Below are 18,082 nucleotides of genomic sequence, written 5' to 3' on the forward strand. Positions count from 1 at the left end.
TTGACTCAATTATTGAAAATAATGAAAAAGATGCTCTCTCTGCCTATTTATATTCAATTCCTCTAAATTGTTCCATAGGATCGGAAAAGAGCTATTGAACTGAGTAACTTTTCCATTTTGCTCATCAGAAAGATGGCCATCAAGTTAACTTTAGGGAACATTTTCTCACTTTTCCTTTTGATTTCAGGTTCATCATTCTTCACCTACGCATTATTTCCCCTCCCACTAAAAGAAAAATTATTTTTAATGAGAAATTTTAATGGCAATTACATTATATATAATCATTCTTTTGGTTAGTTCATTCTTTTTTACTTACTATTATTTATTTGCCATTATTATATTTTATAATTACCAGTTATAAAACTTTTGTGATCATTAAAAATGCTTATATTGGTGATTGTTATAATTATCGCTAAAATTTGTTTAACAACAAAATATAAAATGATTATTATACTGTTTAAATATCAATAAATATATTAATAATTATTTTTATTGTTATTAAAAAAAATTTATCTCCCATTTTTATCTTGTGTTCTTACCATCCAACAAACTAATACACAAAAAATATACAAAATTTAATGTTGTGTTATGATATTATTTTTTTGAAAATTTAAACCGATAAGAATAAGCAAATGAACGGTTATATTTTTAACCTGCTCTCTTTTGGAAAGATGTTTATTATCCCTAGTACTCGGATGGTTATTCTAGATAATATGAGGGATGTTCATTTTGTAACTCATATAACCTATTGTACACATTGTATAAATAAGCTATTGTCTCCCTAACGGGACTCGAATGAAAATTTAAGATTTTAGATAAAATAAAGAAAAGAACTTTAGCTTTTATTTGTTTGATTATTTTGCAGGCATGTTGATCACAAATCAAGTGGCTAAAGTAATGGCTACGGCATGCAAAGAATCATGGAGGGATGTGGAAGGTTGCAAAGAAGTTGGTTATCTACCTTGTAAGAGGAATTGTGTTTGGAAGCATGGCTTTGATTCCTATGGTTTTTGCGAAAAATCAAGTTGTATTTGCTACTACACATGTTCTGGTAATTGATTAGTTATGTTGATGCTTAGAACTGCCTATGGGGCATTAAGAAAAAACATATGAAAGATTAGATATAATATATTTGAATAATTCTCTTTCAAAGCATATGTATCGTAGTGAAATTCTATCGGAAGAATAATAAAATCATTATTGTTGTAAATGAGATTTTAGTTATTCTCATTAGTGCCCATTTGACGTATTGAACATGAAATTGGCTTTCGAAATTGGAATTGTGCTCCTTATTAGTTAATTCCGATTTTTATAGATCATGAAATCATTTTTTTTAATTTAAATTAATGAAAAGAGACACATTAATATTATATTTTTAATATGTTCTTTCGAACAAGTTAAAAATTTCTTTTGGAATTGTTTAAATTTTTGCAAAAGACTTTTGTTTTTAATTTATCATATAGTAAATTTTTTTTTTGGAGATTCAACAATGATCGAATTCTAAACTTTTCGGTTATAAAAATTATGAAAACATATTATAAAACTATTTCTTTTAAAAATTTAAACTGATAAGAGAAAACACATAAATGATTATATTTTTAAGGAAGCCACTCTGATAAAAAGTGCCTAAAACATGTTTTTTTTTTAAAGATATTTTTAATAATTAAAATTCAATACATATAATAACTGATTAAATCATGTTATTTTTGTCAAAATTAGATCAGGCAAATTAATTTTGCTAAAAATTGATGAACTAAATCTTGAATCGATTTAAATTAATATATTTTAGTCATTTTCTATAATAGAGTATTTTAGTCATTTTTTATAATAGAGATATTATAGTCATTTTCTATAAAAAAAACATTAATTTAGATCAGCTTAAGATTTAGTTTATCAATTTTTGGCCAAATCAATTTGTCTGATCTAATTATAACAAAAATAACACGGTTTAATTAATTGTATATGTTAAATTTTAATTATTAAAAAATATTTAAAAAAAATATTTTAGGTGTTTTTATTTGAATAATTCTCTATTTCTAATATTATGTTTGGAGTAGTATATGAAATTAGAATTATAATTTTACATACTAATTTCATGGAATTGAAAAATAACTAAAAATATTTACTATTACTATAATCCAAATTATTTTTCTTTATGATATGAATTTAATGCTTTGATAATCTAATAGTAAAAAGACTATACTATATATTTTCAATCAAATTCACCACTGGCTTCTTCAAATGATACGTACCGTACGGAAAAAATTAAAACATGACTTTACATACATTTTAATTTTAATTTTAATTTCTATAAAGCAAATAAAATAATTTCATATATTTATTAATAAAATTATTTCACATACACACATGTATATATAGTATGCTAACCTTTATGTAGAAGTTATTAGCGTCATCCTATAACCTTCATGTATAGTGCTACTTTCAGAGTTTTTAACCAATCTCGTTTTTATTACAAAATTATTCTAATAATATGTAGTGGTATATGAAAATTCTACAAACTAATTATTAGAGGGACAATTGAAGGTGCATACACAAAGGGAATTATTATAGCAATCTCCATAGGCCTTGAAACCATGTTTGTCTATGCATTCCTGGTTGCATTCATAGTTATGAGAGTTGCTTTTGCACTCTACTTGCTTATCGGAAATTGCTTGACACTTGGCTCCAATTAACACTTCACTTGTCAACATAACTACACAACATTAAAACAAATCTAATAGTAATTAAGGAATGTACCTTTCACAGAAATTTGCATGCATAAATTAAAACCTATACTTACTACATATACTCAAAAGTAAACTAATATTATATTATGATGTTTTAAAAACCAATATAACAAAACACACCTCATCAATTGAAGTGTTTTTATATATAATGTCAATAAAAAATAAATAAGTATTTAAATTAATTTTTAAAGAATTTGAAATTGAATATTTTAATTTCAACAACTTTTTATTAGTCTAGAAATCTTCAAGAATTATTTTTACTATGACAAATTGGTCTCTTTATCATTTTTAATCAAATTTTTAAATTGGGTTTTTTTTTTTTTTAATGAAATCGTATCTAGGTTAAAAAGAAAATTCGAATGTTCTTGAGGTTACTATGTGAAGTTAGAATCAAAAGAAAATTCTACTAAATTTGACGAGTTCACTTCATCACATATGGGTAACCTATTCTTAAAAAGCTCATTGTTGTAGCTAATTAAATTATGTTTTTTTTTTTAAATGTTATTCAGCCTTCTATATTTGATCTAGCAAAACATTATATCTCACTGTAGAACATGTAGCATGAATAATGGTGAAAACTCAGTTGCAGTCAACTTCACGTGAAGTTGATAATTGAGAGTCGTTAAATGAATTGACTGATTTGACTAAATTTTCATCTTTTAGTTATTAATTTTACGTGAAGTTGACTGCACCTGAATTTCTACCATACACTCCAAAAAGGACGGTCCAAATTAAATGAGATGAGATATGAAGAAATGGAAAACCTGAAACCGAGATGACAAAGAAGAAAATGCATCCCGAAGTTATCTTAGCCATCTTTTTTAACAAGTTAATTCGATGCGATTGACTATTAATTGTGATAATGTCTCTGTTATTGTGTATGAAATTTCATGAAGTTAAAGGGTATATATAACTATATAAGTGGACATTCATTGTACAATGTCTAAACATTTTTAACTTCATTGATTTTTATTTATTTTATATATTAGCGATGGCCCATATACTATATCATACACACAAGCACGCAAAATTTTAATTTGTATCTTATGAGATTAAGAGGAACAAAGTTTAAATTAGTTCTATAATCATTTACTCTGTTTTTAGTATCAAACTCTTTTACTTGCAGGATTTTGTAAAGTAAATAACAAAAACAAAAAAGTGAAATTATTATTTTTAATATTTTCATATAAAATCCTAAAAAACAAAAAATACTAAAAATAATATTACAAAAAAATATATATTTTCTTAAATGAAATAAATCATGATCACTTAAAAGACTTGTACTACACTTCAGATGTTATAAGTATTTAAAAAATTTAAATTAACAAGAAGAGGTACGTGAGTTATTATATGATTATTATATTCTATTATGTCCTCTTATAAATATATAATATCTCTAATATGTTTATTAAGTGTAAAATTTGTTTTAGATGATAAATGTATTTATATTTTTTATTAGTATTTTAACAACTAAATAGACTAATCTATTTATGTGCATCTATATCTATATTTATGCGCACATTTGTGTTTGTATTTTTATTATTTTCAGATAATAAACAAACACAAATGATAGATATAAAATTCTAATACTATATCATAAAATCATTCATTCTAAATATTTAAACTAATAAAAAGAGATAATATTAATGATTATATCTTTAACAGTCTCAAATAAATATATCTAACTATGATTTTGTACATGGATTAAAAAAATAACTTAAAACATCTTGCTTTTGTTATGAAATTAATTTTTTTAAAATATTTAAGTTGATAAAAGCTCTTCATGCATGAATATATTTCTAACATACTCTTTATGTATGTAAGAGTATTTTCTGAATTTGCGAAAATTTTTTTATACCAACTTTCTTTTTTTTTTATGTTTCTTTTTTTGGGGAAATAATAATAATTAAACTCTAAATTTTCAGTTATACAAATTTTAATACCATAGTATAAAATTATTTTTTTCAAAAACTTAATTTAATAGAAAGAGACGCATAAATAGACAAATTAAATTAATTATACAATCTTATCTCTAATCATTTTCCTTAATATTTATTACTCTCTCACACGCCATTTACTAAGAATAAAATCCTTAAAATTGCCTTTTTTTCCCCTCAAATAAGTACTTTTTGGAATTAAATAAAATGTATGCATGAAACTGACATTCATATAACACTTGATATTTATGAAAGGTTACGAGAGTGTGTGCATGTATATCGTTATGACTTTAGTATTTATGAGAAGTTAACGAAGTTATGTTTAATTAAATTAATAAGAATTTAGCTAACTTATATTTTAAGGACACATGTTAAAATTATTATTAGTGAAAGTTTTAAATTTTTTAATAATTAAATATAAAATAAATGTATTAAAAACTTAAACGTTTTATATTAAATTTTTTTATTTTATAATATTATTAGCATGTATTTTTAGGATACAAATTAACTAAATTCATTTAATAATAACTATAAGTTTAATGAAACCTAGAGAAGTTTTGAAAGGTTATAAATGTATAATAAGGAATAAGATTGGAATAATTGCTTAGCATTTATATGAAAAGTTGATGACTTTAGGCATTGTTATTATTTTTTTTAGTAAATTATCATTTCTAATTATAAAATATATTTTTTTTGACCTTTTAGAACCTTTTGTCTTTATACCTCAGGAGAGGCATCACTATTATGGTTAGGAAAGCTTTATTTATTTCTTATTTATTATAAAATGTCTGTAAGTTATTTTCATTTAAACATTTTTATTAAAAATTATGTCACAAATTAGAGAATAAAACAAAAACTAAATGGTTATCAAAACTTGTATCTTAAAAATTATGTTGTATGATTGCATTCCACTAATTTCTTTTTCTTTCGTGTTTTTTCTCTTTACAGTTTTGTGATTTTGGTCTATCATGGATGAAGCAGTGCACCATACCTTTTATTTTGTCATCAAATTCTTGTGCAGGAACAGTAATGCTTCACAGATTCGAGATCTTATACTGCTGTTGTTAAACCTTAACAAAAATAATGATTATCATTAAATTTAAGCACATTTTCAATAAAATTGGATAGCATTAATTTTGTTGAATATACATTTATTTGTTGCTAGATTCTGACAATTTTATGGTGGGTATATACATTAGTTAAAATTTTAAAAAATAATAGCCATTCAAGGTGTAATTTTTCTTTCAGGATTTGGGAGTTTTCAATTTTACAATACTGTGCAAATATTCTTCTTTAATTTCAACGTCTTAAACAAAGAATTTCTTACAATTATTGGTCTTCATCTGCAACAGCAAACCTGTCCAGTGTCCACAGAGATAAAGCAGTAAATATCAAAGCTCAATGAATATGGTCAAGAAGTTTAAAGAGAGAGAGAATGCGGGACATACTCACATATAAAGTTTTACCAAATTACCAACGTTAAGATTACCCTTGGATTCAATCTTGGCAGAAAAAGTTTTGAGTTGGAGCTTGACTCTGGCATAAGAAACAACCCCAGAACCAGAGTTAGTAGATGGCTCTCCCTCGAAAACATTTCCAGGTTCCATGAACATATAAATCAAACTTTCATCGCTAGTGTTGTGGCAACAAAAAATACTCGTTACTTCTGCGGTCTTTTTCAAACCATGCACCCCCACCGTTTCCACAACCTTCATCTCAGATAAATCATAAATATGCCACATTGGAGCGAAGTCAACAATCAGAAGATAATGACTGCATCCCAAACGAACAAGTTTCCTTGGACATAATCTAGGAACTGGCGGAAAATTACAATCAAGGTATTCCCAATTGTTAGCCTTGACGTCATATGACATGAGCCCTTGATGTTTACCACGAGAAGAATACAATACAATGTGGGTCTTCTTGTGAGGCTTGGTGCTGTCCTCCCACAGAAAGTAAGAGTAAGGGTCCCTCCAATATGGCAAGAGAGCACTTTCGGGCACTTCCCTTGTTTCCCATAGACCTGATTTTAGGCTGTAAATATCAACCCAGCAATCTGCATCTTTAGTACCCCCAAAGATGTACAATTTGCCATCACAGGGGACTACTAAGGGTCTAAATCAGTCGCAGAACATGCTTCCACAAAACTTCCAACTCCAATTAGAACCCTCATACTTGAGGCAACACATCCTTGAGGGGTAATAATCATCCAAATCCAAACACAATTTTGGGTCAACAACACACAGGTTACCACCAGCAAAGAAGAAGCTGTGACCGACAGAACAAAATCCTTGACCATCTGGTAATGGATAATCGACCAATAGACCATCTCTAACAGGCCATTCGGCAGTTACATGACCTCCATCTTCAAGATCAACAGTGCCATTCTTAATAAAGTTGGCCTCAGTTATAGTTAACATCCTGCGCCTGATGGTTGTTATCCCAACATACTCTAAATCAAGATCTGTATTTTCCACAAACAGGTATAAGCTCTGCGTCATGGATAGCTTTGGATCAGAAGAACCAACATCCTGGAATTAGGGAAACAATCATATTATCTACGACAGAATCAAATCACCATAAGTTTACAGCAATTAACTATTAAATAGAAAGCTCTGCAGTGTGTTGATGATAAATTGAATCGTCATACTTATCCAGTTAAGTTTATAAGGATAAGAGGATGCAGAAACCGACCTCAGGATCAGATTCCCCGCACATGGCGTCAGCAGCACCTCCCGAAACAGCACCTTGCAAAACCCCAACAACACTTCCCCACCAGCTGTCAAAATCCGCGTTCAATTCAACAGTGTCCCCCAAATCCCTAATTTGATTGGCAGCCTTAGCCATCAAATTCGTGTCATCTTCAGAAGCCCCTTTGCCGGCGACAAACGCACTGAAACCGTTAGCATTCACAACTAACGATCCAACTTACAGCCCTTCGCGTACCTGTAGATCGAACGGGAGAACATCCGTGCTCCGCGAGAACGGTTGTCAGTTAAGATGAAATCTTGTCCGAGCAATTCGTTCCAAACTTCCGAAGTTGAAGCAACGAGGACGACAAGGTTCTCCTTGGGTAGGGCTTCGGGCACGTAATCCCTGGCATCTACGAGCTCCGTAACGACGTCGATCGACTTGAACAAATCGCAGAGGCACGAAGCTAGGGCTTTTGAGGTTCCGATTTTGGAAACAAATAGAATCTTGCCAGTCGAATTGTTTTTAGGTTGTTCATGATGGAGTCTTATGAGGTTATTTTCGTGGGAGTAGAGGCGCATGAGGCGAGACTTGCAGATTAAGAACAAGGTTGTGGCAGTGGCCGAGACGACGGCCACGGTGGACAAGAGCGAGGGTACAGAAATATCTGCTTCTAACGACGACGAAAACGAAAGTATTGCCATATTTCTTTCCCTCCTCTTTTTTTCCAGTTGCTGAAGAGAGTCGGTGTGTGTTCGTTGATGGCTAAACTACTTTTTTTTTTAATTACATATATATTTTTTATTTTTTAACATCTTTAATTTTATTTGTTTATTTTTTTTAAATATCAGACCATTTAACAATTTATGTTTAATCAAATCTTACGTTGTTAACAAATCAAGCTTAATATTTATTAAATAACCTATAATAAAATACAAACAGGACTAATATATGTATGTGTTTCACACACCGTTATATAGTACCAAAATAAAAAATCGGACTTATTGCATTCTATTTAGGAAAAAAAGTAGTAGTTCTAAGAAAAAAATATTAGCTAAAATTGATACTCTATCTCATGCAAAAATAGTTAATTTTTTATTTTTCTTCTAAAAAATAAAAGAAATTTTTTATATATTTCTAGAATACAAAATTGACCTTTTAGTAATTTTAATAGTGAATTTTAATTAATATATATTTTATATATTTTTTATAATTAAAATTAGGTAAATTTTTTGATGTAGAAGTGTGGATTATTTTTACACATATAAATGTTGGCCGTTGCTACTGTGATGAAACGATTTTTTTTCAGCAGGTGATGAGATGGCGTGGACCAGCTGGATGGGTGACGTGTGGTAGTAGTGTATTCAAATACGCAAACAACATCTGGAAGAGTCCTGATCTTTTCGCAGGAGTTGTCGCAGGTGTTGGAAGTTGTGAAAAAAATTAGATGAGAAATTATGTGTTAATGAAAGTAATTATGATTTTGGGCTTTTTGGTATGAAGGTTACATGGGAGTCACTTGTTTTTTTGGTTGGATAAAAGAGGAAAAAAATAAGGCGATTGTCGTTTTTTGTTAACGGAAGACTATTGTTTGTTAACGGGTCACAGTCAATTCACATAATTTAATTTGCATAGTAAAAAAAAAAAGAGTGGAATTTTGTAAAAATTATAGATGTGCATTTATAAATGGTCTTATGAGTGCTAAAGAATAGAAAAAGAGTTTGGGTTAACTTGAAATTATTTAATAAACCCTTTGAAATAAAGTTATCTTTGCATAAAAAATAGAAAGTCGTTTACTTATTACAATATTAGATTTGACATTTTAAAATATTAGGTTTTGGTATTAAAAATTTAATTTAAAGGATTGTATACAATGAATGTTAAAGTTTTAATATTTTAATTAAAATAGTGATATAAAATATTTTTATTAATATTTAACTGTGTATGATATTAACTAAGATTTAGTGTTAAAAAGTTAGTATTTATTGTTGATACATTAGAAAGTGTGATATATGATTTAGAAGTTATGAATCAGTATTTATGGTTAAGGATTATTTATTTAGTATTTTTTATTTACGTTTGTAATTTTGAGTTTATAGTATAAGATTTGAGTTAGGATATAAGAATTTGGGATTCGGAGTTAAGATTCAGAGTTTATTGTTGACTCTTTAGAGTTTAGGGTTTAGCAGGTAGGGTTCAGAGATTTTCGAACACATTTTTTTAAATAGTTCGTTAACTTTTATTGATTAACTTTACTTATTTTATTTTAGACTCTTATATATATGCTTTTGTGATTTATTTGTTAAGATTACGGCCAGTGCTACGGTGATTAAGAGAAGTTTTTTCTGCCGGTGCTGAAAATGTGTGGCAAGGAGAAGGAAAGGATGCGTGGCACTGATGTCTCCCAAGTGGCGACAATTTCTGCGTTAAAGTTGATAGTGACGTATGCTGAAAATTTGGTTACGAGAAAATAATGTTGTGTTAATGATGTCAAATATGTTATTGGGCCTTTTTTTGTGGATCCAATAAATATTTGATGTCATTGTTTTTGTTATGGTATGGAACAAAAATAAAATAAATATGATAGGTATCACAGTGACAGTTTTTGTTTGATGGTTTGGGCCTTGAAATATGTTTTTTGGACATGAACCCAAAATTGGATCATGAAAATACTATCGTAGTTATAACCAATAAAAATATAAAATCAAAGAAAATAAATAATAATAATAATAATGATAATAATAATAATGATAATAATAAAAGGGAGAAGATAGGTATGAAATTAAGAATTTAGGATACAGAGAGAGAAGATGTTTTTCATTGGTCTATGTGGTTGTAAAGTCGATGTTATTTAGTTCTGAAATTTTTTTCTTTGGAATAAAAAAATTTAATATGTTTATGTATTTGTAAAAAAGAACATTTGTTTAGATATTTATTTCTTTTAGTTTAATTATTTTTAATTTTGAGATTAAATGAATTAAAAAATTTAGTCGTAGTATTTTGAGTTTAAAAGCGTGGGCTTGTCAGCCAAGCTTGCTCCATAGGATAAATAATATACCAAGTTATTATTTTTTAGAAGTGCGTTGAAGTTCTTCCAACGCTGTCTTTTAATCTTTGCCAATCCTTTTTTTCTAAACGCATAAGTGATTTCCAAAAGAGTTTTCATATTTGTTTCATTATCGGTTTTTTTCAAGAGAATTATCATATTTGTTTCAAGTCATTTCAAAAATTTTAATATCTTTGAAATTTTAGTTTTTTTGTATATTTTAGTTGTTTAATTACTTTTGTTATTTTAATTATATTGTAATATGAATTATATTGTAATATGAGCTGTAGATGTTATTATTAAAAACTAATCATACATAACAATGGAATCATAAGTAATAATTAATAATAAATAAAAGAATACTAAGATTACTAATAAAATTATAGAGTATTTTTTTGTTTGCCATTGTAAAATTTATTATTATAAATTGTCTGCATTGTTTATTATTCTAATATGTTATAATATGTATTATTGTTCCCATTGAAAATGATAAATTAAATAAAGAATTAGTTATAACAAATTATAATGAAGACATAATTAGTAAAAAATTAGAATCTAAAATAGTAAAGAAAATAAAATTAGCAAGAGTACTCATCAAAAGCACTCACGACACGACATGGCAGCAGCTATAAGAAGCACATATAGGAAGTAAAGCAATTAGAAGAAGACAGCAAAATTTTAAGGTAGAAAACCCCGTCAATGCGAGATGTCAAAATCACGGGTCGTCCAGACCGATGAAATTGCTCCACTATAATGGAATGAGATACAAGAAAGTCTCAAACAAAGCACAAACATGTGCATATAAGCATCCAAAACATGAAAGCACCAAAGCTCAGGAAGAAGAAGCAAGAACATGAAATATACTCAAAAAAGAAAGATGATGGCGAAGCCAATTTCTCCCTCTACGGATCTCCAATTAAAATCTTCACTGTTCAGAATAAAGAACAAGACATCAAGAATCTAGATCTCAAATTCCACGTGGATCGAACGGTTAAAGAATGAGAAACTGCTGTTCCAAGGTTGTCACTCTGTCTAGAAAATGAGAAACCTAATTTTGATCTTGTGAGGGCAATTTCTGTCCATGAAATTCTCCAATGAACATCTCCACCGACCATAATGAAGACCAAGATGATAGCAACTTCATGTTTAACCTTCGACATGATCCAAGCGTGAGAATTTGAGAAATTGCCGTTTGAAATTTTCTGCTTTGCGCGGAAAGGTAAATTCGATTTCTTGCCTTCTCTGTATCTTTGTTGGCTACTATCTTTTTCTCAGATGTCTCCCAAAATTTGAGTTAGGGTTGTGGCAGAATGAGTGTAAGGAATAACCATCAAAATTATGGGACGTTATGCATATTGTTTAAAACATGGCTAAGAGATTGAAGCGGTAACTCATTTGAATGAGTGTCTATCTGCTAGCTAATCTCGTGCCCGACTTGCGGAAGACATATCTTAGCCCGCACCTACTTCTTGACACCAGGTCGGGGCGTAGAAAGGCTCAATCTTCTGAACTAGGCCTTTGTTTTGGACTTGGGCCTTTATTATTGGGTCAGTATATGAACATAAGTTTTTGTCAAAAATGTGTCATATTTTAACTGGTAATTATGTCAGCTACAGTTGAGTTATTTTGTAATTTATAATTTCGGATGGGTAATTGTATAAATTTTTAAAATGTTTAAATTCTACTACGTTAATTGAAGCACGTTCTGAAGCGATCTCTTTCATCAGTATTTAACGTCTCATCGAATTCGTATGACTTGTATTTTCGTCGTTCTTCGCAGACTAGACAGGGCCGAGTTCATTCCTATTTCTTGTCCTCTTAGTGAATCCCCTTTTTTGGTTATGACAGATGAATCACTCCATACAAACATGAACGTCGTTAGTAGTTAGTTGAGTTGTTAAATTCTTTATTTAAAAATGTGTTTTTATTTAATTACATGATGGAATATATAATCATATGTAAAATGTAATGTAACAAAATAAATGTATTGTAATTGATTAAAAATATATTTAAAACCATGAACATATAAATATAAAATTAAATTTTGTTCTCTAACCAAGTTAACATATTATCTATGATACCAAAATTTTTTTAAAGATACATATATCATTAAATTTAGTAATACCAATTTAAGATAACAACATGTCATGTTTATTACTGTATTTTTAATAATGTTATTATTTTTTAAATTTACAATTCATTACGCAGTTATTATTTAAGTAATAACAAAACAAATTATTTTTACGAAAAATTAAGTTTTGTATCATGTTAGGGAAGAGTCCAATATAATAATTTAAACAATAAGGTTAAAATAAAATTCTAAATAAAATTATTTAATATTAAAATTTTTACATACAAATATAATTTGTATAAATATTTAGAAGATAAATATAAATATATGCATAAAATACATAAAACAGATAAATTCGGAGTATTTATGAGAAATAAATAATAATTTTTGTCTTCTTTAATTTTTCTAAACATATATGTTATATTTGTACTTCAATATGTATACAGTTTATTGTTGTATTTAAAAATTTGAGTATTAAGTCTTTATTATTTAAGTTATCATTTTTATATTAATTTTTAAACTGATTTGTTGGTCTCTTCTTTAGGATTATACAAAAGATGAGTTCTCATGAAATAATTTTTTTTTTCATTAATTAAATAATAAAGTACTTATAAACTGTAAATTAAAAAAATAAAAATAACATAAGAAAAGGTTGAACAAAAGTTAAATTTTGTCATATTAACTTTTTGATAATAATTTAAACAAATTATTTCTCTTTTTTATTATTATTGTTATTATTATTATTGGTGAGACTAAGCCCAAACAGGAATACAGAATTTTTCTTCATCCAAAAATACAGCTTCAAAAAAACACTTTGGGCTTCAAATCAAATTGGCCCAAATACTTAACCATATTAATTAACATAATTTACTACCTTACTTACTAATCACTATCACAACTAAAAGCCTGTTGTCTCTCTGCTTCCGTTACATATGTCTTGTCTTGGGGAACATTAATACACGCGTCCAATAATCCTGCATTCCACCTTCTTTCAGCATGAGAAGAAAATTTCTCATATCATCACCGTAGCACTCCTCATAAATGTTTTGTTGTTCTGAGAGATTGACAGACAAGTATCCATAAAATAGTACGTGATAGAGTGTTATAGTTTCTATTGGAGGTTAACGAGTTAATGGTAATTAAAAATGTAATGATTACGGCCGTAAGGTTAGGCTGAATTTTAAAAAAAAAATAGAAAGTAAAACTAAAAAAAATTAAAAAGTACACATTTGAAGTAGAAAATTTAGATGAAAAAAATACAGAACTTGGACAATGAAAACAAAAAATTAACGATGCTGTTAGGATCATATAGATAAATTGTGTTAGATAATTTTGATAGAAAAATATAATAAAAAGAAGTAATATGATAATACCAGAAAAAAAAAGTAATATGAAAAGAAGAGTAGTTTAATTAGAGATGTGGATGAAAATAAAAGTGAATAAAAGCAAAATGAAAAGAAAAATTATTAAAAGTTACCATAAATAATTGAAAGAAAGAATGGAGCAGGTATGAAATGCCACATTTAGTAACGTTGTGATAGCATTTAAACGAAATAATTTTGATTATTTTAATTTAAACATAGTTATAAATGAAGTTAAGAAAAATGTTATAGTAAATTATAATTTGATATTAAAAATAAAACTGAATACAAATATGAAAATAATAATTAATTAAATATAAGTATAATTGATGATATTTTGATGTAGAAGTAGTAATAATTTTGTCAGAAATTTGTGTTTTAATTATATATAAGTATAATTGTATTTTAGTTTTATGTATGTATATATAATGTGGTGTATTTAAGTGAATTTGTATATAAAAGAGGGGAGTTATTTATTTAATTTTGTATTTTTTTAGTGTGCAGTCTTTCTAAAATTATAGGAGAACAAATTTGTTTAAATAAATTTCAATTGAAATCAGATTAAGAAAAAATCGAATAAAAGATGTGTAATTAGTTAGAAGGTTTTTTTTAGGAGTTTATGAATTTTTTTTTTAAAGTTGAATTTTGTGGTTAGTTAGAAATTTATTTCTATTTTAGTTATTTCTACTATTTTAGTGATTTAACTAGATTTGTAGGCATTGTGCTTATTTTTTCATGTGGACTAGAAAATTAGAAAAGACAAAATGCCTAATAAGCTTGATTTGTAAAGAACATTTCTTTCTCTCCTAAAAAAACGGTATGTCGAACAAGTTATTGAGAATAGAGAAAAGGGGGTACTCCTCAATTGGTGAAGCGGCAAAGTCATGTAAAGCGTTCGTGATAACCACCCGAACAAAGTTTTTGATTCATCCATATGGAACGATCTACCAACAAAAATAATAAAGCACATGTAATTGTTGCTATAAGGATGAAATGGATGACTACATTATCAAAGTCCTTACATTTAATGACAATAGAAAATAGTAGCCTCCTTGTATGTATAAATAGACAACCTTAATGCATGATATGGACACACCAATACAAACATTCTTCACTCTCTCTTTCTTATACTATTCTCCTTCTCTTATATTCTTTACTACAATATTAATATATTAATCATATTGTTATAGTAATTATGGTGAATAGTAATTCTAGAGTTATCTAATTATATTTTATATTTTATCTTTGTTACTTCTTCCTTATCTATTTAGTTATTTTATAACACGTTATCAGCAAGAAACTCTAACGAAATTTTGGGAAGACTTCAGGTAACAAATTTTTATTATGTCGAAACTCTTTCATCTTGAATATAATGCTTTTGATATATTTGAAAACAATTATTTATCATAGATACTATATACCAAAATCCATCTTGATTCAATGGATCTTGGAGATACTATTAAGACTAAAAATAATACATCCCAAAAGGATAAAGCCAAAGCTATGATTCATCATCTTGACGTATGATTGAAAAATGAATATCCCACATTAAAAGATCCTGCAGATCTGTGGAAAGATCTTGAAGAAAGGTACAATCATGTGATACTTCCTCAAGCCCGATATGTTAGAGAAAACTTTTTCGACCTTCCATGCCTCGAATGTGCTCCTGCAGTAGCAATCGAGAAAAATGATTTAAAATTTTTTTGAGCTAATTTCTTGCCTTCTTGTTGTTGAGCGCAACAATGAGTTACTCTTAAAAAAATCATAAAGCGCGCCCAGCTGGCGCCGCCCCATTTCCTGAAGCAAATGCGGCAAATCATAACCCCAGAAGAGGTAAATAGCAAGGCTTTGGTAGCAAGAAAATTTATGGAAGGAAAATGAATTATGTTCACAAGAGAGGATCTCACCAGAAGTGGGATAAAGAAAGAAATATTGGGTAAAATAAATCAACAGAGGATAAGTCTTTCCGTTGTGGTGGAAAGGGCAATTGGTCACATACCTGTCGTACCCCAAGGCACCTAGTTGATTTTTATCAAACATCCTTGAAAAAGGATGACAAAGGAAAGGAAACAAATTTTGTTTCAAATGATGAAAATTTCACCACTCATTATGATGTATTTAATTTCTTTAAGGATTCTGAAGGAAATATTGGCTATTTGATCAATGATGGAATAGTTTGATATGTGTATGTATTTGTTAAGTATTCATGTGAATAATTTTACTATGTATATACTTCTACTCATTTTATTATTATTATCATTTGTTTTGAAGAAAAATGGCAAGGACATATCTTGAAGATATTTGCCTTGCGAATAGTGCAAGTTCGCACACTATTCTTAAAAGTATTATATATTTACCCATCTTGTGCCAAAAGAAGAATATGTTAATACTATTATTGGCTCAGGCAATGTGATAGAAGGCTCCGGAAGAGCTATAATTTTGTTTCCCGAAGGAACAAAATTTGTAATAAATAATGCACTATTATCTACCAAGTCTCTGAGGAACTTGTTGAGTTTCAAAGATATTTGCCGAAATGGATATCATATTGAAACAACGAATGAGGGAAATCATGAGTATTTATGTATCACAACTCATGATTTAAATAAAAAGATTATATTAGAAAAGTTACCATTACTTTCATCTGGGTTATATTATACCAAGATTAGTGCAATTGAATCACATGTCATTGTAAACAAGAAGTTTACTAGCCCAAATGAATTCATAACTTGGCATGATAGATTAGGTCATCCGGGAACAACCATGATGAGGAGAATTATTGAAAACTCTCATGGACATTTACTAAAGAACCAGAAGATTCTTAAAACTAGTGAATTTTGTTGTGCTGCATGTTCTCAGGGAAAGTTAATTTTAAGGCCATCACCAGTAAATATTGGATTTTAGTCCCCTAAATTCCTAGAAAGGATTCAAGGTGATATATGTGGACCTATTCATCCACCATGTGGATCTTTTAGATATTTTATGGTCCTGATAGACGCATCTTTGAGATGGTCACATGTGTGCTTATTATCTTCTCGCAACCTGGCGTTTGCGAGATTACTGGCTTAAATTATCCGATTAAAAGCACAATTTCCAGAAAATCCAATCAAAGCAATTCGTCTTGATAATGCTGGTGAATTTAATTCCCAAGTATTTGATGCTTATTGTATGGCTAATGGAATAAGTGTTGAACATCCAGTAGCTTATGTTCACACACAAAATGGGTTAGCAGAATCACTTATCAAACGCCTCCAATTAATTGCTAGACCCTTACTTATGAGAACAAATCTCCCAACTTCAGTTTGGGGGCATGCTATTTTACATGCCGCAGCACTTATTCGTTTGAGGTCAACGAGTTACCATCAGTTCTCTCCTATGCAATTAGCTTTTGGCCAGCAGCCAAATGTTTCCCATTTAAGAATATTTGGGTGTACAATATATGTTCCCATTGCACCACCTAATCGAACTAAAATGGGACCCCAAAGAAAATTAGGGATATATGTTGGATAAGATTCTCCCTCTATAGTGAGGTATCTTGAGATACAAACTGGAAATGTATTTAAAGCCCGGTTTACGGATTGTCATTTTGATGAATCAAAATTTCCAACATTAGGGGGAGAGAATAAGTTTCCTTAAAAGGAACTTAATTGGAATGCATCATCGTTGATGCATTTAGATCCTCGATCAGGGTAATGTGAACTAGAAGTTCAAAAGATTATACATTTGCAAAGAATAGCAAATAAATTGCCTGATGCATTTTCCGATACAAAGAGGATAACCAAATCCTATATACCAGCGGAAAATGCCCCAATTCAAATTGATGTCCCAGTAGGACAAGTAGCCACTGAAGCAAATTCACGTCAGAAGCGTAGCAAGACAAAAAATGCCCCAATTCGAATTGATGTCCCAGTAGGACAAGTAGCCACCGAAGCAAATACACGCCAGAAGCGTGGCAGGCCTGTCGGTTCCAAAGATAGAAATCCTCGAAAGAGAAAAGAGGTAAATACTATTCCTGTTGAAAAAGACATTGTAATGACACCTGCAGTTGTCCAAAATTCTGATATAACGCCAGAAGACGTTCATGTACCTGAAAATTGTGAAAATGACGAGATCTCGATAAATTAGGTCTTTACAGGAGAGAAATAAGATAATTGTCAATGAAATATTTGCATATAATGTGGCATTAAATATCATGCATGAAAGTAAGGATCTTGAGTCAAGATCAGTCAAAG

General features: G+C 28.9%; 1 protein-coding gene and 1 long non-coding RNA gene across 3 annotated transcripts; one reads left to right on the forward strand and one right to left on the reverse strand.

Annotated features, from left to right (window-relative positions):
• Positions 1 to 1,210, forward strand: LOC112712842 (uncharacterized). The gene is made up of 2 exons (XR_003157922.3): positions 1 to 187; positions 866 to 1,210. It is a non-coding gene; the product is annotated as an uncharacterized lncRNA (long non-coding RNA).
• A 1,110-nt stretch (positions 1,211 to 2,320) lies between these two features.
• On the reverse strand, positions 2,321 to 8,082 carry LOC112709866 (uncharacterized). Of its 2 annotated transcripts, XM_025761852.2 has the most exons (5): positions 7,379 to 8,082; positions 6,137 to 7,215; positions 6,012 to 6,041; positions 5,676 to 5,754; positions 2,321 to 2,713 (listed from the first exon to the last, which is right to left on the reverse strand). In XM_025761852.2, the coding sequence occupies exons 1-2, from the start codon at positions 7,529 to 7,531 to the stop codon at positions 6,805 to 6,807; spliced, it is 564 nt and encodes a 187-aa protein (XP_025617637.1). In that variant the 5' UTR covers positions 7,532 to 8,082; the 3' UTR covers positions 2,321 to 2,713; positions 5,676 to 5,754; positions 6,012 to 6,041; positions 6,137 to 6,804. The 2 variants fall into 2 exon arrangements, 1 of the variants encoding a protein (XP_025617637.1); XR_003156565.3 differs by lacking the exons at positions 5,676 to 5,754; positions 6,012 to 6,041; positions 6,137 to 7,215; positions 7,379 to 8,082 and adding an exon at positions 3,512 to 3,959.
• Between the last annotated feature and the right edge of the window lie 10,000 nt (positions 8,083 to 18,082).

Source organism: Arachis hypogaea, chromosome 9 (genome assembly GCF_003086295.3).
Source record: "Arachis hypogaea cultivar Tifrunner chromosome 9, arahy.Tifrunner.gnm2.J5K5, whole genome shotgun sequence".
Taxonomy (NCBI): Eukaryota; Viridiplantae; Streptophyta; class Magnoliopsida; order Fabales; family Fabaceae; genus Arachis; species Arachis hypogaea.

Coding starts and splice junctions, on each gene's coding strand:
- LOC112709866 (XM_025761852.2), bottom strand. CDS start 7,531: ATGGCTAAGGCTGCCAATCAAATTAGGGATTTGGGGGACACTGTTGAA. Junction 7,216..7,378: donor GCGGGGAATCTGATCCTGAG/GTCGGTTTCTGC, acceptor CCCTAATTCCAG/GATGTTGGTTCTTCTGATCC.